Source organism: Pelmatolapia mariae, linkage group LG3_W (assembly GCF_036321145.2).
Source record: "Pelmatolapia mariae isolate MD_Pm_ZW linkage group LG3_W, Pm_UMD_F_2, whole genome shotgun sequence".
Classification (NCBI taxonomy): Eukaryota; Metazoa; Chordata; class Actinopteri; order Cichliformes; family Cichlidae; genus Pelmatolapia; species Pelmatolapia mariae.
In genome coordinates, this window is record NC_086229.1 from 61,544,201 (window position 1) to 61,572,110 (window position 27,910).

Sequence of the window (27,910 nt, forward strand, 5' to 3'; positions counted from 1 at the left end):
AGGGGAGAAGGTGGAGATGATGACATCATGTTCAGTGATAGCAAAAGCTGAAGTCAACAACAGCCAATCAGAGGAAGCAGAGGTAGTTTTTAATGCGCTGTGTGTTGAGCGTTCATGTTGATCGTCAAAGGAACTTTAAAACTTGGTTAAATGAACTCTGTGAACTCACTGATCTTAAACTAGTGTTTTAAACACAAATAGAATTACTTTTGTCCCATTTTACGCTTGTTAAAGATTGAGGAATGACTCTGTTAAGAGATTTTCAAATGTTTCAAGTATTATTCCCACTTCTATTCATATGTTATTGAAAGTTTATCTTTAATTTTAGTGTTAATAGTTGTTTACCCATTTATTCTTTCCATTTAATCGTATTTTACAATTTTACTGCTTCACTGAAGTGAAGCTGAAGTAAAGACAAAAGCATAGTGTTGTCAGATATGATTTACCCAGTATATCTCCTCTGTACCTGGCTCTCTACGAGCCGTTTCACTCCCAGGAAGGGGAGAGCAGGACGTTCTTATCTACACTCTAGGGTACCAAGAGGGGCCTGTTCTTATGGATCACACACACACACTCTGAGATCATAAACTTCACACACACACACACACACACTCTGAGATCATAAACTTCACACACACACACACACACACTCTGAAACGCTATAAATAAAGAACTGCCGCATACGCTGGGTGTGAGCCTGAGACAGCAGCGCTCACCCAGCGTGCGCACGTTGTTACCATCTAAACTGTCTTGAGTGTCTTTATTTCGCCTGAAGGATGTCTTGTTTAAATATTTACTCCTTACATTTATTTGGTCCTCCGAGCCGGATTGGACATTGAATTTTAACTAATTTTGTGCTCCAACAGAGTGACCTCGTCGTTTCCTGGATTCGTGGACCCACGCTGCAAAGTCTGTCGCGACAGCCTGTTTCTAGTGAAACAGTAAAGACCAACTACATGAATTCGCCGTTGGCCAGCGTTTTTAGCAAGAGGTCCACGATCCCAGGGAGCGAGGAGGATTCTCTCTGACCGGCATTTTCATCCGAACCAGGTGAATATAAACACTCAAGAACACATTGCGGCTAAAATCGGTTTTTAGATTGACACGGTTCTTAAAGGGATCTCACTCTTACGAGTGAAAGGACTCGCCTGTAAGACGGAGTTTGACGGTCCTGTGTGGGGTCACTCCGCAGTTTAAAAGGTTGGAAGTCAGGGATCTCACTCTTACGAGTGAATGAAAATAAAGGGATCTCACTCTTACGAGTGAATGAAAATAAAGAACATGTCAATTATGAAATGAAATGAAATGAAATTTATTTATTTCAGTCAACAACAACACAACAAATTATAATTTTACATAAAAAGTACTCAAATAGTAACCGAAAAAGGAATAGGCTGAAGCCTTGTGGCTTATACTTATCCTATCCCTTACCCCCATAGAAATAATCAAATCCTTAACCAAGAAAATAAATAGCATTGATAAATAAGTTGTATAACAGTTTGAAAAGAAAACAATGATAAATCAAAAAAAAAAAAATTTTTAAACCATCACAAAAAATGTTTTTAACAAACCAAATTTCTATAACCTTGTATAATACAAATTTTTAAAATCCTCCTGAAGAATGACAAAGAAAAACACATCTTCAGTTCATCATTAAGTCCATTCCATAATTTAACTCCCAAAACTGACACACATCTATACTTAACATTGGTTCTCACTTTAGGTATTTCAAACTTATAAGACCCCCTCAAATCATATTTTCCATCTCTTAGTTGAAACATACTTAAAATACAAATTGGAACATTCTTTTTCATCACACGATATATCATTTCTAAAGTTTTAGAATATATAATGTCCATGAATTTTAACATAGATGATCCTACAAAAAACTGGTTGGTGGACTCCCTATATCCAACTTTATTTATTATTCTAATAGCTCTTTTTTGCAATTTAAATATTGAATCCAAATATGTTTTGTAAGTGTTCCCCCAAATTTCTACACAGTAGGTCATATAAGGCAAACAAAGGGAAGTATAAAATAAATAAAGATAGTTCTTATTCAAAAAAATCTTTTGTTTTATAAAGAATAGAAATAGACTTGGATAATTTACGTTTCACATATTCTATGTGGGGCTTCCAACAAAGTTTATCATCAATAATTACTCCTAAAAATTTTGTCTCATATACTCTTTCAATTTCAACATTATTTAAATTCAATTTTAATTTAATATTACTTTTACTACCTCCAAACAACATAAATTTTGTTTTACTTTCATTCAATGATAGTTTATTAAATACAAACCATCTATTTAACTTCATGAGTTCTGTTTCCACTGTTTTCAGTAATTTCTTTATGTCTTTTCCAGAGCAAAATAAGTTTGTATCATCAGCAAACATCACATATTTTAAAATATCACTAGCTGTACAAATATCATTTATATAAAGTAAAAATAACTTAGGTCCCAAAACAGATCCTTGCGGAACTTTTCTAAGTTTAGATTTCATGTTATTAATACTCACATATTGGAACCTATTATTCAAGTAACTATTTAACCAAAACTGTACAACACCTCTTAAACCATACCTTTCACACTTCTGTAAAAGTAAAGAATGATCTATCGTATCAAAGGCTTTACGTAAATCAATAAACACACCTATTCCAAACTGTTTTTCATCCACAGCCGTTGCAATATTTTCAATAAATTCCATCACAGCTAGAGATGTTGAGCGATTTCTTCTGAACCCATACTGATGATCATTCACATCAAATCATATTTATCAATAAAAGAATCTAATTTGTTTGCAAATAGTTTTTCAAGAATCTTTGAAAACTGAGGCAGTAAAGATACCGGTCTATAGTTTGACACAATCTGTTTATCACCAGTTTTATATAGTGGGATCACTTTGGCAATTTTCATTTTATCTGGAAAAATTCCAGTTTGAAATGATTTGTTACAAATATATGTTAACGGTTGAAGGACACTATGAAGAACTTCTTTAATTAGCGACATGTCAAGGTCGTCACAATCCATGGATTTTTTACTCTTGAATTTGCTCACCACTTCTACAATGTCACTCTCACAGACTCCACCAAGAAACATTGAGTTACATTTACAAGAAGTAGAATCTACTTCATCATTTCCTCCTGGTACAGAAATCTCTTTTGCCAAGTTGGGACCTACATTAACAAAGTAATCATTAAATTCATTAACTATGCTCTCAATATTCTCAATCATTACATTACCTCTTTTTACAATACGTGTTGGAGAACATATATTATGTTGATTTTTTATTATCCTATTTAATACACTCCAGGTAGCCTTAATATTATTTTTATGTTTTTGAAGCAGCTGTTCATAATATCTTTTCTTTTCATATCGCAGAATAGATGTTAATTTATTTCGATATTTTTTATATTTGTCTTCATTTTCCTTTGTTCTATGTGTAAACAAAATCCTGTATAACCTATTTTTCTTTTTATAGGCTCTTTCCAGACCTTGTGTAAACCATGGTTTTTTCTTTTTAGAATTTTTGGAAAACTTTTTAATTGGACAATGGCTGTCATAGATTGACAAAAATTAAAATAGGATTATAGTACCGCGTGTGAAGTTTATGTGTTGTTGAGGAGTGAGTGACCTTTTGAATAGAAACAACAGGTTTCTGCACCACTCTTACTGTTTCCTGTGTTGACCGATGTACTGATGAGAAGGGGTCAAAGGTTGCGCATCAACGCATAAAATTAAGGCCGCCCTGGGTCTAGACCAGGGTAGAAGGCTGCCTTAATAACCTCCCCCGACTCTAATATCAGCGAAGGTCACACAGAGTGTATATTGGCAGTAAATAAATAAAAGCAAAACAAGGTGTTTCCAAATACAATAAATCAAAATAAAATATATATGAAATATAAAATAATATACTATTGTATATTAGTATATACTATTAAATATTGTAATATACTATTGCTGTTATAAAAACAGGTAAAAAACAATAATAATACCACTAATAATGACATAATATTAATGTTAAGAGGCACCTGAGTCAGTTATGATGTGAGGTGGATGAGTGTTAAAAGTAATCTGCATTAGGCTTAAGGTTGCTCAAATACAGTACAATGACATATGAGATGAAGTACAACAGGTAAATATTTAAACTAATGACGTGCATAGAGGCACTTGACCTGTTTGAAAATTGTCGTCCTAATATGAGCCATTGTTGGGATATAGAGTACACCTATGAAAACACCTAATATGCAGAACCCTGTATAAAATGGCTAAAACTACATGATGGAGAAGCTGAAATTAATATGTGTAAGTCTTTGCCACTGTGGGCAAAGCACGCAACCACTGTGTGAGGTTGCGTTGCTGTCTCTTCTGAGCTGATGAGCAAGCTACACATTATCAGATCAGGAGCTGGCTGAGAACTCATCAAAGAGAGAGAAACTGAACTATGATAACTCGAGTATGTAGTGTATCCGTGAGTTCAGCTTCATCTTTCAGATGCGCAGCAGTTTTCCTGGATCTTGACTCGTGTGTAGAGTGTTCATAGCATCAGCATCATGTTTTTTGTTTATTTGTTTTGCTGGGTTGAAAAATAATTAAATAAACTTGTGATCATACTTATGGATCACCATGGCACATGTCATCAGCCATATGATTTTTATGCAGATAAAAAAAGTGAGTGTGAATGTGCCTGATGTTGCAGTGTGTGTGTGCGTTGTGTAAAAGTGATTGTCTCCAATTGTGAGAGCGGTGATTCTGCAGGTCACCAGCTAGTGTAAAGAAAAAAAAAGAGTAAAAAAGAGATGAAATTTACAATGTAAATGAAAAATAATCATAGGAAAAAGGTTATGTGTTTATCAGCCAAGAACAACTACAATCTCATTTTCTGCTTTTAAGAAAGGAGAGTTCACCAAAGACAGAGAGAGAGTTCTGTGTGTCGGTTAAGCAGTGATGATAATAATGAAAATGTCTTAGTTTGTCACTTTCAGATGAAAAGCAGACCTGGATCAGTTTTCCACATGCAGCGGTCGGAAGAAAGTTATAGTTTAAGATCATTGGAAACATTCAGGCCAGGTTTCTGGCTAATTTATTTACAGCACCATGTGTCCCTCAACCTCACAAACGAGCTCTCACTCCTCCCTGAATTCAAGGAATGCAGTTCCAAAGAGCAATAACGTGGCAGATAAAGAGACAGCAAAGTCCTGAGCAAAGAGACCCAGCAAGCAGCAGCAGTGTGGACAAACAGCATCAGAGAAGAAGAGCAAACCCAACATCCTGACTGGATGAATGGCACTGTGTTTCCAACAAGCTGCAACTTCACTGTACTTGTGAAAAGAACGTTTGAGGAGAACTGAGGAGACTGTTGGAAGTTGACATTTGCCACCTTTGGAGAAAATGGCAAGAAGAGACAGTGAAGAACGCAGGACAAAGCTGAAGAAGAACTGACGGCTATTGGACTGTTGAAGTGGGAGAGGACAACAGAGTGAGAGCAGTAGGTGAGAACACAGAGGAACGCTGTTGTTTAATGTGGGAAATCAAAATTTGGGTTAGCAAACCTGGGGAAAATAATACTGACTGCTTAAGTAGGAAAATTGTGAAGGAATCTGAACCACTGCAAAAAGAAACATATACAAAATCACACACACAAGCAGAACATGCATTAACCCTACTAACACTTACAAATACAAGAGAGCTCATGAAGATTAGACAGCATCTTGAGCATGTGAGTCTGTTTATCATCTTGTCCAAGTCACCTCGTGTGATGCAAAGACCAGTGGACTCATAGCACGTTAGTTAAAAATGATCAATTAATAGCAGAGAAGTGTGTAGGAAAGGCAGCTTTAAGAACATGCCCTGCTGGAGATGCAGCTCCACAGACACATTGATTAAATCTGCCTAATAACAAACATACATGCAATGAAAATCAGCTTGTTATCTCTCATCAGTGCTAAAATAGTGTAAATTTAACAGACACTTGTTATTAAATGCTGAATTTATCCAATGCTGACAGTTAACTCTCTAGGTTGCAGGACAAAAGTTTAATTTTTGTGGAAAAAAGATTCTGGTTTGACCAACCAGTGATCAGACAATAAATTTAGTTGTTAATATAGTAAATTGGGAGATGCTTTCTGCCTGATTGATGCAGCACAAAATATTTTACTGTATGAGGGAAATTGTATTTTGTGATAATATTTTGAACATGCATTTCTGTTGTCCTGTCATCTTAGTGGGTTAATAGCTGATATGCAAAATAGTTTTAAAATAGTCTTAGATTAATGAAAGGTGACTGAATTCTAGCACGAGTGAATGAGATGTGTTGGAGTTTGTTAGTGTGGAGACTCTAAACACTGAGTTTCCTGTTGTGATGTGCGAGTGAATCCTGCACCCAAATACACAACTCTGAACACATAAGAACAAACTTCTTTTGTGAAATGCATGACAACATGTCACATGTTTTATGATGACGGGAAAAAAAGGAAAACTAAATGAGATCTTTGGCCTAAATGAGTAAAAAGGTACAGATTAAAATCATAGCTAATAAGACATTAGGCTTATGTTGTGTGTCGTGCGGCCGATGGTTGGTTTGGAGTTTATCTAGCTGATGATTTTTCTTTTGTTGTGAAGTTGAGCCTGCCAATTAGTATGATGGTTTGATAAATCATGCTAATGGTATGATTTGCCCTCCTGAGATGAGGAGCATGTGTCATGACTTAACAAGGCCTTTTTATTTTGATACTTTCACAGTGCACTGAAAGTTTTGTTTGATAATCTCTGTTTAAGCAGATCTGCATGATTGGAACAAAAGCGCTATACAACATGTCAAGAAAACCGTTGCAAACCGTTGACTTTCTCCAAAATATTGAAATGGGGTCAGGAGAAAGTCACTTATCTGGGACAATTAAAATGAAAGTCCCTGTCAAAAAGGATTCAGCGAGATAATCCAGTCTAAATTCTTCTTTTGAAAAATTCTTCTTTTTCTTTTTACAATGACGTCATTTTGCTGAGTGTGGAAACTGAATGCGTCGATGGGTTCCACTTTTAGCAAAGAATGAATGAATGCATGAATGAGTGAATGACAAATGAATAAGAGAAATAAAACTCACTGATTGACAACAGCTGACAAAAGCTGACGAGACTGACTGACTTAACACCATTGTGTGAAGTTAACCCTCACCTGACAAAGGTGCAGATAAATATATGTGTGTGTTTTGTTCTTATAAGGAGCAGGAAGATGATAGCACCATCCGAGGTTGCATGACGATTTAGCCTTTTAAATGCCACTTTCTGTGTTTGCATCTACCAGGGGTGTTATTAACTACCTTGTGTTGCTCACAGAGGTAACTGTGAGAAAGTGTGTATACACCTGCGCAGCGCTAACATCTCTACAGCATTACAGTTCTTCATGTGATTTGATCATGTGATTTATACCAGGATAGCTGGTTGATGTTTTCCTACTACAGGATTTCTGGGTTTATGTGTGAAGAAAACTGTGTTTGCAGGTTATGAGTTGGTGATGCAGTTACACTGTGTTGTTGGGAAAATGTTAAAGGTTACTTTGACGATGTGAATAACATGTGAGAACTTTATGGTCTTTTTACAGCACCTCTGGACCCTGTCAATTTGTACCTGACCTCCAGGATTATCCATGTGTGTTGCTAATGTTTGTTTTTCTAAGAGTACATGTAGAGGATTCAGCAGAAACGGACAAGTAACGTGAGAAAGCAAATATGAGATGCAGTGTTTATGGAGTAGTTTAATATGGGGCTCATTAGCTGGCCACTACTGAGCTCCTAGTGATAGCTAAGTGGAGTGACTTTGCTTAAGGGACGTCACCAATTACATTAATGTTAACTGAGTACATGGGATGATCCATGTCTGAGGCAAATTATGCCAATAATTGCAGTTTACTGATGGGGAAAACCTGCACATGATACTTGTCCTCTTGATGGTGAATGCTTTCATACTCGTATTATACAATTGTTTATAAGTGTGAAGGTTGATTTTACTTCTAGATCTTGTTTTCCAGGCCATGTTGGTGTGTATGCAGGCTCCTGGCGGAGCGGGGTTTTAAGCAAACCTAATATGCAAAACACACTAACATCTTTTATTGTAGGTCCGGGGTGGTGCTGCTCCAGAGGGGGAGACACCCTGATGTTGCCTGGGACATGATCTCGCTAACGTTTTATTTCAGACAGGAATCTAGGTTTGATGAGTTGACTCATGGGAGTGTCCATGCGTCATGAGGAGGGGTCCAGAATTACAGAATTATAGAGTTACATGAAACTATCTTTTTTATGTTTTCTAAACTATGTTTTTATGATTTTTGTGTGATTAACAGTTCATTTACAGGTATTAAACCTATGCAAAGTGGTGCATCCATGTTCAGACAAGGCTTTGATGGTCCATAGATGGAGCTCACTGAACTAAAGAATGGGGTTTGATGATGATTGACATGCTTTCCAGATAGAAGTTTTTTCCTCCTAGCAAGGAAATACAGGTACAGCAGTCCAGCGTTTTGCTGAAAGGAACCTCCTGAGAAATCTTCTGAGGCCCAGTGAGAAGCGAACCCATTCCAGGCATAGCTGACAGCCAAGGAAGTGGTTGAGGTCAAAGGTCGAGCTGTTTGGGGCCCATCATGAGATCAGACTTTGGAGCCACAGAAAGGACCACGAAGCTGCGTTGGAATGAGAGCTGTGCCAAGGGGGTCTTTCCAGAGACCAACAGAGGAGATTGTGGACGACGGACGGGCACCTGAAGGATGAGGGGAGCGTGCCAAGCTCGACCGAAAACGCAGGGGGAGTTCGAGGATGGCATCATGATTCTGTGAAAAGCACAGGAACCAGAAGCAATGGTGGTGATGACAGCAGTTTCCTATGAACATCACCTAATACTGTGTCACTGTACTGTGCATATGATGGCACACTGAAGAGTGCTGGGATCATAACAGCAGTAAGGTAACTGGATCCAGCATCCTTTCCACAGAGGTTTCTCCTGCAGAGGATGGACAATGGAGGAGTCATAAATATCCCCCACAGGACAAGGAGGCCTGAAGTGAGGTGATGGGGGTTGGTAGAGGCCATAAAACTAGAGTGCTGAAGGGGTCTGCAGCTTTCAAGATAGCTGAGATCCACGTTGACAAACCACAAACTCCGATTATGGAGACCTGAGTCACATACTTAGGGCACACCCTTAGGTGAAGGCAGAAAGCTACTAAACAAAGAAAAGAAGCTATATACAATGCACGATAGCCACAAGACTAAGCATTCACATTCTTTCTGACTCTTAATGAGCCTAAGTTATGACCTTGGCTCCCTATTTTTCTGCCTCCACCAGAGATGGGAGTGAAGCTCCCGTGGAATGTGCTCTGTTCTCCTTACTGCATCTATAAAAATAAAAATAAAAATAAAAATAGCATCCAATAACTTGGATATAACCTTTCTACTTACATTTAGGTGGAAGTGCAGATTAGATGAAAACAGTTAAATTCAACAAAGAGTTTGATTACTCTGGAGAAACGGGAAATGTGTCTGTAACAGGAAAACGTGTAACAGGAACCACACAAAGGAGCTGACTGTGTCAAGGACGCAGACAGACAGAGAGACACAGAGACAGTCAATATGTTTACTCTAACTGTTTTAATAGTTTTGCAATTTTCATTAGTTTTTATTTTTCTTTAGTTTTGACTGAAGATTTTAAAACTAAACACATTTTTGCTACAAAATCAGTTAATTTTGATTAGTTTTGTGACCACTCATTGCAGTTTTAGATAGTTTTACTTTTGTTTTTATTTTTATTTCTGTTAACAAAAAAATATTTTTTTTTGACTTCTAGTTTTTGTTTTTTCGTTGGTTTGACTTATCAATAATGAATTTGATCTGCAGTACGCGATTTTGAAAATATGGCATAACAGAGGGCAACAATTTTGCAGACCAAGCAGCAAAATCAGTAGCGGTACAAACAGTAGACGCACTTATGGTGACAACACCTCTATGCAAATTCCACTGGATATCTTGAGAAATGAACCACACATTTGTGCCATTACTAGAGCAAAAGAAATGGTTGAGGTGCGGAGCAATTCTACAGGATGATCTGATCATATGTGATGGGAAACCGTTACAACCGAAGTCTTTATACAAAAACAGTAGCTCTTGTGACACATGAAGTTGTTCGTGCGTCAACAGGAGGGAGTCTAATTAGTTAAAAACACTTGTTAAAGACACTTCTATACATTGAATTTCAAAACTTCAACTAATACTGAGTGAACCAGTAAACAAGTCAATAAGAGAAACAACTCTAGCAGAGTGGATGACAAAGTTGCTGGAAAACAGAGAAATAGTTTTGAACAATCAACTGCCGAGTGATTCTCTTCCAGTTTCTTGCAGGTTGAAAAAAGGTTGAACCAATCCAAGAACCACAATCTCCCGAACAGAAAAGTGAGCAATAAAGTCTAGATTGCAGACCGCTCTAACCTCTGGTGTTCACTCGGTGGGGAGAAGGGCTATCAGTGGCAACACTGAGACACTCGCTCCTCTTGCTGGGTGTCTACTCATTGGAGGCCAAGGGTGTGTCCACGGTCGAGAAGAGGAGAACGCTCACAGAGGGAGACCTGATGGAAATGGAAATACTAAATGCAAGCCAGGATGCCCCTGAGGGTGAGAAACCGCTGGACAAGAGGATGCCAACTGACCACTGTCACAACGATGTGTTCCATGCTCGTGTTCACAGTATTCATATCACTGGCCCTGGTAGGCATGAACACGGCCTGCACCAACAACCCATGTGACCCACACTACCCGAGGATCTACCGGCAGGCTCCAAATGTGACGTGTCCTGAAAGGGGAACCATTTTTAAGCTGCAGCCTATGCCCAGAAGAACGCGCAGCGCAACGAGAAACAAAAAAGTGGAGAACAATGCTGCACCTTCATACCTAACAACACTGCAGCTGACGGCAGTCTGACCAGAGCCCTGGAAAGACTGAAGACCCTGAACGAGAAAATGAAAGAACATTCTGGAGTGGACACTTCCATGTGGGACAGCTGGATGGACATGTTTGGAAAGTACCGCAACCTAGTGTCATCAATCCTAGTGTCAATAGCTGTTTTTGCAGCCATATTGACCCTATGTGGCTGTTGCTGTATTCCCTGCATAAGATCCATGATCAACAGACTGATAGCCACAGCTATTACACCGGACCCTGTCGGCCAAAAAGAAATTATGACACTGCTGGAGCACGCCGACACTGACTCAAACACCGACGAAGAAGATGGAGAAACAACCTGTAACTAAAAGAAAAAGACACTCCTGTTAATAATGAAGCAACAGTTAAAAATGCACTGTCAAGAGACTGTATGCTGATAAAAGTTAAAATGTGTAAACAAAATTAACAACAGGAGGGATATGTTAAGAGATTTTCAAATGTTTCAAGTATTATTCCCACTTCTATTCATATGTTATTGAAAGTTTATCTTTAATTTTAGTGTTAATAGTTGTTTACCCATTTATTCTTTCCATTTAATCGTATTTTACAATTTTACTGCTTCACTGAAGTGAAGCTGAAGTAAAGACAAAAGCATAGTGTTGTCAGATATGATTTACCCAGTATATCTCCTCTGTACCTGACTCTCTACGAGCCGTTTCACTCCCAGGAAGGGGAGAGCAGGACGTTCTTATCTACACTCCAGGGTACCAAGAGGGGCCTGTTCTTATGGATCACACACACACACTCTGAGATCATAAACTTCACAAACACACACACACTCTAAAACGCTATAAATAAAGAACTGCCACATACGCTGGTGGTGAGCCTGAGACAGCAGCGCTCACCCAGCGTGCGCACGTTGTTACCATCTAAACTGTCTTGAGTGTCTTTATTTCGCCTGAAGGATGTCTTGTTTAAATATTTACTCCTTACAGACTCTTTGAATTGGTTTAGTGCCAGCCCCAAACACTTGCCCTCACACACAGCTTTTCATAAAAAAATGTAAATACATTACTTTTATTCTGCCCCTCCCCCCCACAAACTGTAGAAACATCTAAGTTTAATTCATTCATTTACATTTAACAGTTTATGATCCAGAGCAACATGAATGGGATGCCAAGTTTACACTTTAACAGGCAGATCATTTTACTTCCTACGTGCCTACACTGGTTTATGTTTTTTTTTATTTCCACTGTGGAGTTTGGGGTTTTTTTTTTCAGTCTGTCCATTCTCAATTTCTTCCTTGTCTACCCTCCTTATGTCTTAGTTCCTCCCACCAGAGACACACGCACAGGATGTAAAGAAGAAACACAAGGAGAGAAGACCTGAGATGTTAGACTTTAACATAATCAGACAAACTCACTTCAGAGCCTGATTTTAAAGTTAAATCAGCTATTTATTTTTATTTTTAACCCCTCATCCTGAAAGTCTTGGGATATAGTTGTTGCAGCAACTTTATGGACATGATAGCTCAAGAAGGAAGTCTTGCAGGATTTGTTAAACCAATGCCATAGGTGTATTAACTCAAGAAGGATATCATATAGTTCATGATAGTTCTGTCTGGTTGAACTTGTTCATCTAGAGCAGGGGTCGGCAACCCTAGGCACGCGTGCCAACTGGTTAACTGATGGCACGACCATAGCTGGACTGGCCATCGGGCATATTGGGCATTTGCTCGGTGGCCCGGTGAGTTTTTTTTTTTTTCTTCTTTGTAACGGTATAAACAATGAAAGGTGGTGGATTGGCCAGATGCTGGTCGGTGTGTAAAAATAACTCAGTTGTTTGGTGGTGGCTATGGTGGTGCTTCCTCAGATTCCGTAACATTAGCAAGTGGTGGAGGCCAGCAGATGGATGAGAGAAAGGGGAGGCAGGAGGAGGAACTGCGGTCAAGTGAGCCCTCACTTGACCGCAGTGAGGAGGAGAGCCCCGAGGCAGTGCAGGTCCGAGTATCAGGTGAACTGAACTTCAGGTAAGAAGTTATGACCTGCAGTCTATCTGGGTCAGATATAAACCAAGTTTAGGTGGAGTTTATTTTCGTTGTGCTGACTTTTTACAGTCAGTTACAATAACTCGTACTGCGTGCTAGCTAGCATGACGGAGTTTATATACAGCTGGGTGGGTGCTGTGATGTTACTGATGTTGAACTTTATTTAATTCACAAGGTTAGTAAGTAGAGTTGGCAACCGTCCCGTAAAAAGACGGAATCGTCCCGCATTCAGAGAAAATATTACGTGTTTCGTGTTGAGCTGAAAAGGAACGCAGTTTGTCCCGGACTTCAGCTAGGATGGAAAAAGACACAAAGCTGGATATATCCTGTCGTTACGCTGCACAGCTGCATTTTCTTCTCTCATTCTCTCCCCTCCCTCTCCTGTTCCTACTTCAATCATGAAACGGCTCAATGATCAGCTGATCGGCTTTTCTCTCTTGTTTGTTTATCGCCCAATTTGCGCCAGAAAGACGAAACCAGCAGATGTCGTGCTAAACAACAGCAGCACGTTTAAGCTTAGTCAGCTGTTGTTATAATGTATTTAATATTACTTTCTAGTAGCTGATGTTTGCTGGAGCTACAGCTGTAAAAGCTGCTGGCCATGATGTCGGTTTGTATATCTGGTGAGAGGGAAACATGCAGATGAAACCAGGAGATGTCCTTACTGAATCATCAGAGCTGAACAGGTGATGGAGAAACAGGTTTACCTTTTAGGTGACATGAATGAGTTGAAGGGAAGTTATGAACTGTTTCTGAGAGACAAATAACACCAGGATCCTTTTCTAAGTAGCTGACAGCTGGTAGCTGTGCAGGGGCGGATCTAGCAAAGTGTTGCCAGGGGGCCAGGTAGGGCATTAACAGGGAAAGGGGGGAACAAAGAAATACTTTTCTTTATTATTCTCATTTAAAATGTCTCGCTTTTATTAAATAATTATCTGAAGCTTACAACCAAAGTTTTTATCTGACGTAAAATTTATAGAAATCATACATATAACATCGAAGCAGCTGGAATCCACAGCTGTGCGTGTTCATGGAGCTGCATTTTCACCTGCTGGACATCACTACCTGACAAGTTTAACTGTCTTCAGAACATTGCAGAGGCCTTATTGACAGTATTTGGCTCTACATATCTGTGTGAGCCGATTTTCTCTCACATGAGTGTCCTCAGGTAGCCGTCTGAACGCTGGACACTCGAAGACCTGTGTCTCTGAGTGGGAGACCAGAGATCATATTATCATGTGTTTCTCTGTATTAACAGACATGCCATATTGGCTTAGTTTATTTTTCTTATCATTGTTGTGTGGAAACCATAAATAGCATTTGCATTTTCTGTTGTACAGTTCATTTGCTGTTATGGAGTTCTTGTTATGGATAAAAAGTGTCTTTTTTTTGGTTTCAAAATAGCTGATAACTATTCGCTGATAGCTGCCAACATCTGCGAACAAATATAATTCTATAAAGGAGTTCTATATAGTGTGTAACTGTTAATATAGAGCTTTATTAAATTTATTGCTAATGCAATCATATGGCACACTGACTTCTGAGGAAATTTTAAATGGCACTCATCATCAGAAAGTTTGCCTACCCCTGATCTAGAGTTTTGCAACAACTAAAGACAACTATTCAAGACAACGATACTTACAGTATATATGTTTTGGGTGATTTTAATGCTGATCTCACAGACACCAGTTCTCGGTTTGCTAACCACTTAACTCACTTTTGTGAAGTTAACAATCTTATTCTATCTACCAAAGAGTTATTGCCTGCAGACAGCTATACATACATAAGTGAAGCCTGGCATAGTACATCATGGCTGGACCATTGTATTTGTACAGCTGATGGACATGCAGCTTTAGCAAACATGACTATTAGGTATGAGGTAACTGTGTCAGACCATATACCTTTTGGTTTTACTGTGAATGTGGAACAAATGCCAGCAACAACTGGAAATAATATTGCTAATATTGCTACCAGTGTAAAATTAGACTGGTCAGCATGTAGTGAAGATGATTTCTTAGCTTATCATAGTAATACCGATATACATCTGAACAACATTTCTTTGCCCAAAGAAGCTATTTTGTGCAAGGTTGTCAACTGTAAGAATGCAGTGCATAAACATTTACTCTGCTCCATGTATGATGATATAGTGACTGCTCTGTATGAAAGTGGTACACTGCTTGATAAACAATATAAGCATAAGAAACCCAACATCAGACCTGGCTGGAAAGAACATGTATCCATGTACCATGATGAAGCTCGCTCAGCTTATAAATGTTGGGCCATGGCTGGACGACCTAAACAAGGCCCAGAATTTGAACAGAAAAAATGTGCGAATGCCAGATATAAGTACGCTGTTCGCTTTATAACTAAAAATGAGCAAATGCTGAGAGCAGATTCTTTGGCCAGGAAAATGCTGTGTAACAATATGACAGATTTTTGGAAAGAGGTGAAAGCTCTTAATAACTGTAAACCATCTCTACCATCAACTGTTGAAGGTGTTTCTGGGGCAGATAACATTGCTGCATTATGGAGACAGCATTACAGTGCGTTGTTTAACTGTATAAAAAGTGATCCATATGAGGACAATTTTGACATGAGTAATGACACAATAAGTGTAAGGACACATGAAGTATATGAAGCCATTCATAAGTTATCTGATAATAAATCCTCTGGTTTGGATCACATCACCGCAGAACATTTAAAACATGCTAGTTTAAGGCTAGCTCCTCTTTTAGCACTCTGTTTCACTGGGTTTATGATTCATGGCATATTACCAGACTCAATGCTGTGTATTTTATTGGTACCAGTTATGAAAGACAAAGCTGCAAAAGTGAGTTGTTTGGATAATTACAGGCCGATTGCACTAGCCAGTATTTTATCTAAGGTGTTAGAAAGAATCTTGTTTGACAGAGTTAGTGTGTTCATCTCTTCTCTGGATAATCAGTTTGGCTTCAAACCAAAGCACGGCACTGACATGTGCATATATGCACTCAAGGAAATAGTCAGTTTGTATAGGGCTAAACATTCATCTGTCCTCATGTGTTTCATTGATGCTTCTAAGGCTTTTGATCGAGTGAACCATAGAAAACTTTTTGATAAATTGAAGAGACAAGGAGTTCCTCAATACATAGTGAGGATTCTCTCTTACTGGTACGCTCATCAGAGCATGCAGGTTAAATGGGGAAGTAGTATTTCTGCCCCCTTTGGTGTCAGCAATGGTGTCAGACAGGGTGGGATTTTGTCTCCAATTTTATTTAATCTATATGTTGATGATTTGTCCATACAGCTGAGAGCCTGTAACACTGGGTGTATATTAGGTAAAACATTGATAAATCATCTTATGTATGCAGATGACCTGGTTGTTTTTAGTCCAAGCAGTGCTGGCTTACAGGATCTTCTTAATGTATGTACTCAATATGGTGTGCAATATGACATAGTGTACAATGCTGCTAAAAGTGCTGTTTTGATATGTAGAACCAAGCAGGATAAACAGCTAAATTTCCCTTTGTTTAAACTGGCCCAAAAAACTCTTGAAGTTCATAAAAAGGTGAAATACCTCGGTCACTTTATTACTGAGCAAATGAATGATGATGATGACATATACAGACAACGGTGTAAGCTCTATGTGCAAGCAAATACTATTGCACGCAAATTCAGCTTTTGTTCACTTCCAGTTAAAGTGGCTTTGTTTAAAGCGTATTGCACACCGCTATATACTGCCCCCTTGTGGTCATCCTACAAACAATGTAGCATGCAGAAGCTGCATGTTGCATATAATGATGCGATGAGAATCCTTTGCAGGATACCTAGAAGTGGTAGTGCCAGTCAGATGTTTGTAGCTGTGGGTGTTTGGACATTTAAAGCACTTTTAAGAAAGTTAATGTACAATTTTAGAGAACGACTGGATGGTTCGAGTAACAGTATAATTTTAGCACTTACAGATCCGACAGTGAGTGATTCCCGTTACTCATCCAGTCTGAGAAAGCACTGGTTAAAGTGTTTGTGTATTTATTGATTTATTTTAGTAATTGTGTTTTATGTATATTATGGTTTTATATTTTTTACAAATGCTTTATATACTTATTTATATGCATATATATATTTAATGGTTTATACCTTGTGTTTGGGGGGGTGTTGTGTGTGTGTTTCTGTCTTGTTTTTTATGGACATGAAGTCTGCCAATAAAGATTGAATTGAATTGAATTGAAATTGAATTAAAGAGTCCACTGCCAGGAAGCGAAGGGGTAGCACTGACACCTGTCAGCGTTTATTAATATTGTTACAGCCAACTTCTGTATTTTATTATTTGAGATGTGAGCAGAACAGTATTCATTATAAAGTTGATTTGTTTAAGTCCTGAAAATGATCCTAGTCAGGGTTACAGTGGGAATCCGTGTGTGGGGAACCCTGAGGTCTGTGTAGTGTCTGTGTGGGGAAAAGACTCACAGTAACTGCTGTCATTTGTTCAGATTCAAGTTCATCATTGATCAGTCTACAGCATAGTCACTCAGACAGTAGAGCAGATGTTTTGTCAGAAATTCAGCAGACACTTTTCCGGATACGCATGATGGGACTTGCAGTCGTGTTTTTGTGGGTGCCAGCACACTATGGCGTATGGGTGAATGAAAAGGCAGATAGAGTTGCAAGGGAAGCTGTAAAACATTGGATGGTTGACATGGCTGTTAGTTTTGGCCAATCAGAGATAAGGAGTATGGTAAGGCAAGATATGACAGCAAGATGGCAAAAGCAGTGGGAGGAGGAAAGGAAGGGACGATGGTTGTATAAGATTCAAAGGAGGGTGGGAGGAATGTGAAATGCAGGACGAATTAGGAGGAAGGAGGTGATTGTATCCAGACTGAGATTTGGACATACTGGCTTGAATAATACTTTATTCATGATAGGGAAACATAGTACTGGAAAATGTGATTACTGTGGGGTAGAGGAAACTATAGAACATGTCATGTTGCAGTGTCAGAGGTATCAGGTTGAGAGGAGACAATTGATTCAAAATCTCAGTAACCTAAAAATCGAACTGGATCTTTTTGATTTGTTGGAATCGGGAAGTAAAAGTTATCAGGCCTTATTTCGGTTTTTAAAAGAGGGGAACCTGTTTGGAAGGATTTGAGGAAATTTTTTTTTCTTTTTTCTTTTGAGCGTCGTTCCAGATCATACTCCATACCAGTTGGTGGCGGTAATGCACCTTTCAGTTGTTTGCCAACCGCCAATATAAATGTAAGAAGAAGAAGCAGTGCGTTGATCTTTTTGACACACGCTCCGGAGCGTCAGCTTCAAGCGGACCATCACTACCTCTCGCATCTAAAAGTAAGTGCCAAGGTAACTTTGAACTGAGTTCAGTCAGTCTTGAGTTTATCGAAGTTTTCTGCTGCTCTCTGTGAGAGAAGACCGTTAAAAGCGAGCCTCTCCAGAGTGTAGCAAAACAGGAAACCACAGCTGGGTGTGTGTAAGTGTGCAAACGAATAGATTAAAGTGCAAGTGAGCCACGAGTATAGAAAGGTCAAGTTTCGTGAGTTGTTTTTCTCACCACTGATCACGCGCGCAACACTCTACACATACTTGCATCACACGCGCGCTCTCAAGCATCAGTTTTTTACAATTGTGGGCGTCACGTGAGGTGCAGGTGTCACCATATAACGGAAATCCCCATTGTTCTGTAGCAGTGGTTCTCAAACGTTTCACTGTGTGTGTGTGTGTGTGTGTGTGTGTGTGTGTGTGTGTGTGTGTGTGTGTGTGTGTACACGTGGGCTGGTGTTCCAGATTAGCTGGAGTTGGTTGAACAGATGTGTGGCAGACTTGCCGCTACCGACAAAAAGGCAAATAAACACCAAATGTGTCATCTGTGACATTTGTGAGGTTCCCTCAAACACACTCCGTCAGTCTTGTTCCTCTTGAACAACAAAATGTTTAAAAATGTCGCGGGTTTACCTGGTGATATTCTCATGCCGATGCTGTTCACAGGACAGCCAGAGTAAACGATCGGGAGAATCTTGTCTTCTCATTGTTCCCCTCGTACGTGTTATTACTCCGATTTCAGCGTTTTCGCTGCACAATTAAAGCGTGCAGTTTACTTTGTGTGCGCTCAAATGGAGTCGAGTCAGCGGCACCTCTGGCCAAGTACCATAGCCCACAGCCAGATTAACTTGTGACACACACAGTAGCGGTTTTTGATACGGGCGACACGGGCGGTTGCCGGAGGCGGCATCACGGGCATTGGCAAAAAATTTATAATTTACAGTTTGATGATTTAAAGTCTCACACACAATCCCTGGAAAGGGGAGGGAGGCCTGCTGCTTCCAAACAGAGCACATTTCATTCATAATGATGTAAATCCAAGCCCATTATGTATTCATGATTTGAATCCTGGTTTGTGTGAAATCCCAGAAATAAACCTTAGACAAAGTGAATCTGTGAACTAAGGTGTAGGTCTGTTAGGTTATGTTGTGGTGATCCTCGAGTTGGGTGATTTGTGTTCATACTGGAGTGCAAAATTAAAACCAATGGAAGATGGACAAGAAAAGTTCAAAGTCATCAGGTGCTCAGTTTAGAAAAAATAGAAAAGAAGAGGAGAAATGAGCAAAAGACACAGGTAAGCAGATGTGTCATTGGATAATGGCAGGTCATCCTGAAACAATCAGACTAAACTCCAAACAATACATTTTGTTACAGACTTTAATATTAATTAGTGATTGTTAATTGTTGATTGTATGACGAATTATGATGACTGTTTGGTAGCTGTTTGCATATTCTCTCTCTCTCTCTCTCTCTCTCTCTCTCTCTCTTCATGTGTGTGTGTTTCTCTGGTGAATTTCGACAACAGTTTTATGTTAATGCACAATCCTTAATATCTTTTATGTGTGTGTAAAGTTCATCAATACATGTGGAACTTTCTATTTTGTCTGTTTTTGTGTCTTGCAAATAAACCTTTAAAATAAATTAAATTTTATTATGTATTTATTTTTGGCCTACATCAGTAAGAAATGCCAAGTTATATACACAAAGTTATAGAAATCACCACTCCCGTTGTTCATGATGATTTCAATAACATCACATAATATCATGTAACATCACATCCTGTAAACATAGTCTGCCTGTGTCTTTTCTCTGGAAATGAACATTTTCAGCCAATATAGGTAATACATGAACATGGCTGCCATGTCCAAGTTAGGAATATTTATAATGTCATTTCCAAAACTTGCATATGATCTGCAATTTGTAGCAGATCTACTGACTGTCACAGAGCAGCTGGAGCAGTCTCAAATGGAGGTCAGTCCACTACTGCTTAATGATTGGTTTCAGTCTTGACAATCCTCATTGCTGGCATTGCATCTTTCAATGCCAGCAATGAAAGATGCAATGCCAGCATGCCAGGTATCAGTGCTCAAACCTTCTGTGTTTGTTTCCAATAAGCTGCCCACCTTGGGAAGCAAAAATGTGTTCTTTTACTTGTCAGATGAACATATGAGACACTTTGACTGCAGTGTGGAGCCTAACAAAGATCTGTTTTGTGTCCCAGCTGATCAGCAGGAGGAGAAGAGTCTGACGGAGCAGCAGAGGAACATTTTCAGCTACTTTGACTCAGCTCAGCCACTACAGAGAAAACGATGAGCTCAACACAGAAGGTGACAGACGGAGCAGGCTGATATGACCAAAAATATTTATCACGATATACATTTGAAAATTTGCGATAACAATATAACTGATGATATAATTGACACTAGACAAAATACTTTACAACTCCACAACTTTATTAAAAAAACCATTAATGTATTTTCACTTAAAAAAGCAGCTGTTTTTTATGTGCATTAAAGTTATATAAAAATTTAACAGTGCAAATGCAAATTCCTTGCTGACAGTTTAACTAAAAGGCATTTCCAGTGGAAATTGGCCGACATATCCTGAGCATAACCATGTATAATATCCACAAAACTTAAAAAGAGGTTATACAGTCGTGGCCTAAGGTTTTGAGAATTGCATAAATATTGGAAATTGGAAAAGTTGCTGCTTAAGTTTTTCTAATAGCAATTTGCATACACTCCAGAATGTTATGAAGAGTGATCAGATGAATTGCATCGTCCTTCTTTGCCATGAAAATGAACTTAATCCCAAAAAAGCCTTATCACTGCATTTCATTGCTGTCATTAAAGGACCTGCTGAGACCATTTCAGTAATCGTCTTCTTAACTCAGGTGAGAATGTTGACGAGCACAAAGCTGGAGATCATCATGGCTGTATCCCAATTCAGGTTCTGCAGCTGTAAAGTACGCAGCCTCAACGGCAGTGATGTGTCCTGTGTGTCGAAGCTTCGATACCTGTGTCGGGTAATCTCGGGAGTTTTTGTGAAGCGCGTATCGAGGCTTCCTTTCATTACGTATGCAGTGACGTTCGAGGCCTCGCGGGCAGTCCGTACCACGTGACTGATTCAGGAACTGTCTCGCCGGTTCGCACCAGATTCGAAATAAATTGGGCAGCAAAACACGGCTGATTTCCCCCATCACACTGTGTTGTGGAATTGAATTAAGCGAACAATTGATGAACATAATAGGTTATGGAGGCGTAGCAGGGAAAGGTGTTTTGTTATCTATCTTTTACAGGCGATTCCAGAACCAGAGCAAAACCACGGAGGGGTTGGCGAGAATCCAGGAACCAACCAGAGAAAGGGAGACCCCGAAAAGAAGCACAGAGCATAGAGAACCTCAGTTCCAGAGAATGTGTGGTTTAGGAGACTAAAAGCTCGTTAGACACAGGTTAAATGTGAGCATAAAAGTGATGAAGAGTAATGAGAAGGACTTTAGTTATAGTTTGCAGGATTTCTATGTTGTGTAAATTGCCCAAGAATAGTGTTAAGGCCAGATATATGTTACCCGTAGAGGGGGTGAAAAGCCAGGAGTAAATTTTAACTCTATAGAGGCTGTTTCCAAAGAGTGATGAAAAGTAATTTAGGACCTGTTATTAGGAAAAGCTAATTATATCTGTTTGGATTTTACCGTGAGCAGTGAGGGAAGTCAGAAGTGGGTTTAAACTGGGATTCTACTTAAAAAGGGGTAATAATTAAGGGAGGACCGTTCACAGCCCAGCGCAAACGTGAGGTGCTGTCTAAGAGCTAGATGTTTCTTAAATTTTAGCTATTACTGTCACATGAAAGTAAAACTTAATGGGATAAATTAGGGTTTATGTCGTCTTTTAAAAAAGACGAAAAGGGGGTCTGTTGGGATTTAAATATATATTCTTATTATTATTTGCTGATTATATTGTTTATGTATAAGAGAGGCCCAACTCTGAGTACAGTCTGTGCCAAAAAGTACTGACAGGAAACTACATGCTTTTGCAGAAAATAGGAGCTGCAGCCAGAAAGTGAAACTAAGCAGAGTCTTTGATCGAAACTTAAAGTGTGTGTGACGTCTAGAGGAAGTATATACATAACTAGGCTTCCTGTTTGTGCTTCAGACCTGAGCTTATGTGTTCGTGTGTTCAGGTCTCCATTCCTGGGAATGAAAAATAGAGATCATCTTTTGAGCTTTGACCACTTTGAGCCATGTCTTTCTCTCCGTAGGGAATACAAAGAACTGGGATTTAATACTTGTAGTTATAAAGAAAGCAATACTGTTAAACACAACACATTTTTTTTCTGCTCAGCTGCAGTATCCAGATGAAATACATAATCATATTACACAGTTTTCAACAATCTGCAATTTATTAAATCCTCGAGTTAAAAGTAACTTTGTGTAAAACTGTTATACTTAGAGCAACTTTTAAGTGGAATAAATTGCCTTATAAAATTAGAGAATTAGCAACTATTCAAAACTTCAATGAACACTTAAAATCTGATTTATAGAGCTTTTAGTTGTTGTAAATATTGTAAGAGATGATTTGTTTTTGAAATTTGTGTAATGTGTCTCAATGTTATTGATATTATTATTATTATTATTATTATTATTATTGATTGCTTATATTTTAATTGTGAAACCCCACTGTGGATGTAAAATTATGTGGATATTTTGAATCCACTTTATTGTGTAATATTTTATGTAAAATGGTAAATGGCCTGTATTTATATAGCGCCTTTCTGGTCCCTAAGGACCCCAAAGCGCTTTACATATCCAGTCATTCACACATTCACACACTGGTGATGGCAGCTACGTTGTAGCCACAGCCACCCTGGGGCGCACTGACAGAGGCGAGGCTGCCGGACACTGGCGCCACCGGGCGCCAGTGGGCAACGGGTGAAGTGTCTTGCCCAAGGACACAACGACCGAGACAGTCAAACCGGCAACCTTCCGATTACAAGGCGAACTCCCAACTCTTGAGCCACAATCGCCCACGATTGCTTGTATTTGAAGGAAGACGAGCAACCTCTGTTGTGGAAACTAATGGGGTTCCTTTTGAATAAACAAATAACCAAACATAGGATTTATTATCAGTAAAAGATTATATATAAATCTATAAAATATTATACAAATATGTAATAGGAAACAACAATATGATATAAATTATAAAATAATATAAAAGTGTGTGTGTGTGTGTGTACAATCAGGAGGGATGGGCATGATTTTAGTGTTTAAACAGTCATGAATTATTTTTAACACCAGGTTGGATGTAATGTGTTAGAACTACCAGCAGGTGGGGATAAGAGACCTTTAAGGTGTTTGGTGCCACACTCCACCTTCAGGTTTAAAACTAGTGTTAATGGAGGGAGTTTGAAGGTTCAGGTGTTCCACGACTGCATTTCACTCACTGCCTCTGTTTGTATCTCTGTCACTGCAGGACCAACATGGAGCGAGAAGTCGGCGCTCTCAGGAGGCCGACAAACCTCACAGAAGAAAGAGAGAGAAAACATACACCTGTGACGAGTGTGGGAAGGATTTTGCTGTGAAGGCTTCACTAAAACAGCATCAGGTCATCCACACTGGAGAGAGACCGTTCAGCTGTGACTTGTGTGGAAAGTCTTTTTCCATGAAGGGTCACCTAAAACAACACCAACTTATCCACAGTGGAGTTAAAGCGTACACCTGTGATCAGTGTGGCAGAGCTTTTAATCGCAGTAGCAACTTACAGAGTCATCTAGTTACCCACTCTGGAATTAAGGCATACAGCTATGATCAGTGTGGGAAGGAGTTTACTGAGAATGCTTCACTAAAACAGCATCAGGTCATCCACACTGGAGAGAGACCGTTCAGCTGTGACTTGTGTGGAAAGTCTTTTTCCTTCAAGGGTTCCCTAAAAACACACCAACTCATCCACAGTGAAGTTAAAGCGTACAGCTGTGATCAGTGTGGCAGAGCTTTTACTCGCAGTAGCAACTTACAGAGACATCTAGTTACCCACTCTGGAATTAAGGCATACAGCTGTGACATCTGTGGAAAAACTTTCAGCCAGAGAGGATACCGAAATATACACCTACGCATTCACACCAGACATGATGTGTACAGCTGTGAACAGTGTGGCAAATACTTTGCTACAGACGCACAGTTACAACAACACATGTTTACCCACACTGAGGGACGACCTTATAAATGTGACCTGTGTGAGAAGACTTTTAAATCTCCACATTACCTGAGACGACACCAACAGATCCACACCAGAAAGAGACTCTACAAGTGCAGTTACTGTGAGGTATGTATTTGTATTGTTATCTTGTCATTTTAGCCTGACTGTTTGAAACAACTCTTCTCATTAAACTGTGTTAGCATGTTAGCAATTCTACTGCATGGAAAAGCAGCTCTGAGTGATTATTCAGATTTTCATTTCAGTTATGATTTTAGTATTACTGTAGTGTTGTGGTGGTAGTATTATAGTTGTTGCAGCCCAGTAAACTGAGTGTGTTAACTGAAACAGTAAAATGTAATTGGACGTCTGCAGAGATGCTCTTTATTTCAGGCGACGTTCAGGATAAAAGTGTTGAAGGACTGACTTACACTGTCTTTGTGTCTTTGTTTAGAAGCAGAGCGACACAGAAGGATCCAGTTCTCAACCCTGTCATCACTGTGGTGGTGGGAAAGAGTTTCATTGTGACCTCTGTGGAAAAACTTTCAGTCGGCAAAAGAACCTAAAAACACATCAACGTAGACACACTGGAGACAAACTGAAATACTGCAAAGAATGTGGGAGAAGCTTCATCAGATCATGTAACTTAAAGAAACATGAACTGATTCACAGTGGGGTTAAAAAGCACCTCTGTGATCAGTGTGGGTCATCCTTCACCACTGCAGGTGAGCTTACAACACACAAACGAGTCCACACAGGAGAGAAACCATACAAGTGCAGACACTGTGACAAAAGCTTCTCACAATCAGGTCATCGTAACTATCATGAACGTACACACATGGAAGGAAACTACAGCTGTGACCAGTGTGACAAGAGCTTCAGGATTCTCAGTTCATACTCTGAACACAAACGATCCCACGTTACTAATAAACTGTTTCACTGTTACCAATGTGCCAAAACATTCACTTCATTGTCTGCTCTGTGCAAACATCAGCGTGATCACTCAGGGCTGAAATCACTCCCATCACTGGATCACAGTGAATCTGAAGAGACAGAAAGATCCTCTGGTTTCAGAGTCAGAGTCAAAAAGCTTGAGATCAGGCTCCACAGAGTTCAGATAGAATCATTTAAACTTGTGTTGAACTGAACTGGTTGCTGGGCTGAACTTCTACATAATACAGATGCACATGGGATCTTATTTTCTGTCGTTTTACTGAGTCAGTTTTGTCCTTTTTTCTCTCTCCTGGTTTTGCTCGTCTGTAAATAATTGAAACTCAGTCAAATAGTTCATTGTTCTCCAGCAAAACGTTTTGGAAACTCATGTTTAACCTTTAAAACTCTGACATGTTTTAGCACACAAGGCTTCATCGGGGAGTTCACTCATGATTGGACCATGAAAATAAAGGTTTTTAGCTCTTTCAAAGAGAGTCTTGGAGGTGTTTGATGTTTTTGTTTTTTCTGAAACCACCTGAAAGAAAAACTATTTTTCGTGCTTTATGTAGTGTGCAAGTTTTTAATGTTTCTTTCATCTGTGATGTTCTTGAATGTGTTCACATGAAGCTGGTACAAATAAACTGTCCTTTTAGCTTTAGCTCCTAATTTATTCATTAGTTATGGATATAGCACAGCAGCAGTTTCTTGATTAACACATGGAGGGTTCAGAATCTGATGGTAAATAATGTTTTGTGTCCTTGTACACATCATACAGCTCAGCTGTTCCACAGATGTCAGGTTTACACAGTGGGATGGTTTGTAAGAACGCAGCTCTCCTGTGGATAAATCCTTACTCTTAGCCTCAGGACCTCACACAGTCCCAGCAGGTTGGTCAGAAGATATGTCCCTTATACCAAAACGTCACAGAGTCTCCTTTGCTGTGCTGTTTTCACAAAGAAATGTAAACTGAAGACCTGCACTTACTGAATCTGCTAAACTAATTAAAACATTGTGTCTCCATGATTGAATCTGCTGTTTTTGTCCTGCTGTTGGTAGAAAGCCGGTTAATGCTGAAATGAACTAGCTGCATGCATCTCTGAATGTAAATTGGTGCACTATTAATAGATCACTCTGGAACAATATCGTCACCCTAATTTGCCCACTTAGTAAATCTCACTCATGGCCAAGAAATTGAAAAAAATCTTGTTTCCCTAACTCTGCTCCTCCTTCCTGTTTAGGATTTCTGTGACTGAAGTAAAATCCCCTCCATCCATCGCTTATCCCAGCTAAGCCAAAGTAAAATAAAGTTTTGCTCATCTTAAAAAAGCATTGCAATAATGGGCATTACCAATGCAAACTGAATAATACAGAAGATGGAAGAATAGACTTTGATCAGTTAATAAAGCTCATGATCTTGATTCATTGTGGCTGCAACACAGATACTTCTGGGTCACTTCTCTCAGTTAGTTTTGGTGAGGAAGGTTCCTGACTGTTGGACCACACCCCTGGTTTCATGAGAAATTGTTTCAGCCATGATTTCTCTTCCTGTATTTCAGAGTAAAGACTGGAGTGACAAATGGAAACATGTTTAAAAAACGCAATGTGAGAGAGATGTCGAGGTCCTTAGAAGTGTGTGTGTGTGTTTGTTGCTGTTTCTCTGTATATCATTTACTGAGTTGTTTTGTGTTTTATGTTGCTTGATTTATAGGTTTATTTTATTTTGCTTTAGTGAATGCACGGCCGCTTGCTGTGGGGGCTAGTGACGTGTGGTGGAATTCCCTCTGATGCATATGAGTATGGAGGACCACAAGAGCCACACGCATCGAAATAAAAAATTCTGTGCTTAAATAATGAATTGCAGAATAAATTCTGCATTTGTAAATTTATTTTGAAATTCAATTTATTAAACTGCATTTCAAAATCCTTTTTTCCAATTGCACTTTAATAAACTGCATTTCAAAATCCTTTTTCCTTTTGCACTTTAATAAACTGCATTTCAAAATCCATTTCCCTTTCCTGTTCGCTCAGGGATTAATTTCTGTATTAGTTGCTGGATTAGCTCTTCGATTAACAACTTCCTCGCGGCTATTCAAATTAGCCACACCGTGGGATGTAAGGAGCTCTCTGATTGGTCGGACAGATACAGGCTGTCTGCCTGGATTTTTCTAGCTCATAGCTTCACTCTGCTAAGAAGCGTGCGTGCTTGTACAAAGGCCGTTCAGCCTCAGGATTTACACTCGGCTCGACACGGATATGTGAAGAATGAAGGGACCCTGCAGCGAAACAGACAGCCCAAAATCTGACTGAGTGCCTGTTGAAGGTAACGTGCTAACATGGCTAACGCTTATGGCAAGCCATTAGTATGGAAAGCCATCAGTGCCAAAAATTGCCACTTTTCTAACCCGTTTGGTTAATAAATGGCGTAAAAAAATGCCGTTTAATCATTCCAAACGCCGAAAAAAACGGTGTTCTGTTCCGACAAACGCCATGCCCTGAACGCACCATCCAAGTGAC

At 39.2% G+C, this 27,910-nt stretch overlaps 1 protein-coding gene across 4 annotated transcripts; it reads left to right on the forward strand.

Annotated features, from left to right (window-relative positions):
• On the forward strand, positions 1 to 26,416 carry LOC134624705 (zinc finger protein 160-like). Of its 4 annotated transcripts, none has more exons than XM_063469723.1 (5): positions 1 to 82; positions 18,120 to 18,287; positions 20,497 to 20,602; positions 23,744 to 24,592; positions 24,918 to 26,416. In XM_063469723.1, exons 3-5 carry the CDS (start codon positions 20,585 to 20,587, stop codon positions 25,608 to 25,610), a joined length of 1,560 nt encoding a protein of 519 aa, XP_063325793.1. In that variant the 5' UTR covers positions 1 to 82; positions 18,120 to 18,287; positions 20,497 to 20,584; the 3' UTR covers positions 25,611 to 26,416. The 4 variants fall into 4 exon arrangements, with proteins under 4 accessions (XP_063325793.1, XP_065326402.1, XP_065326403.1 ...); XM_065470330.1 differs by having other exon boundaries at positions 24,921 to 26,416; XM_065470331.1 differs by having other exon boundaries at positions 24,924 to 26,416.
• Positions 26,417 to 27,910: the final 1,494 nt, after the last annotated feature.

Excerpts from the sequence above, each read along its gene's own strand:
- LOC134624705 (XM_063469723.1), top strand. Across the intron at positions 24,593-24,917 it reads ACAAGTGCAGTTACTGTGAG|AAGCAGAGCGACACAGAAGG; the intron begins GTATGTATTTGT and ends GTCTTTGTTTAG.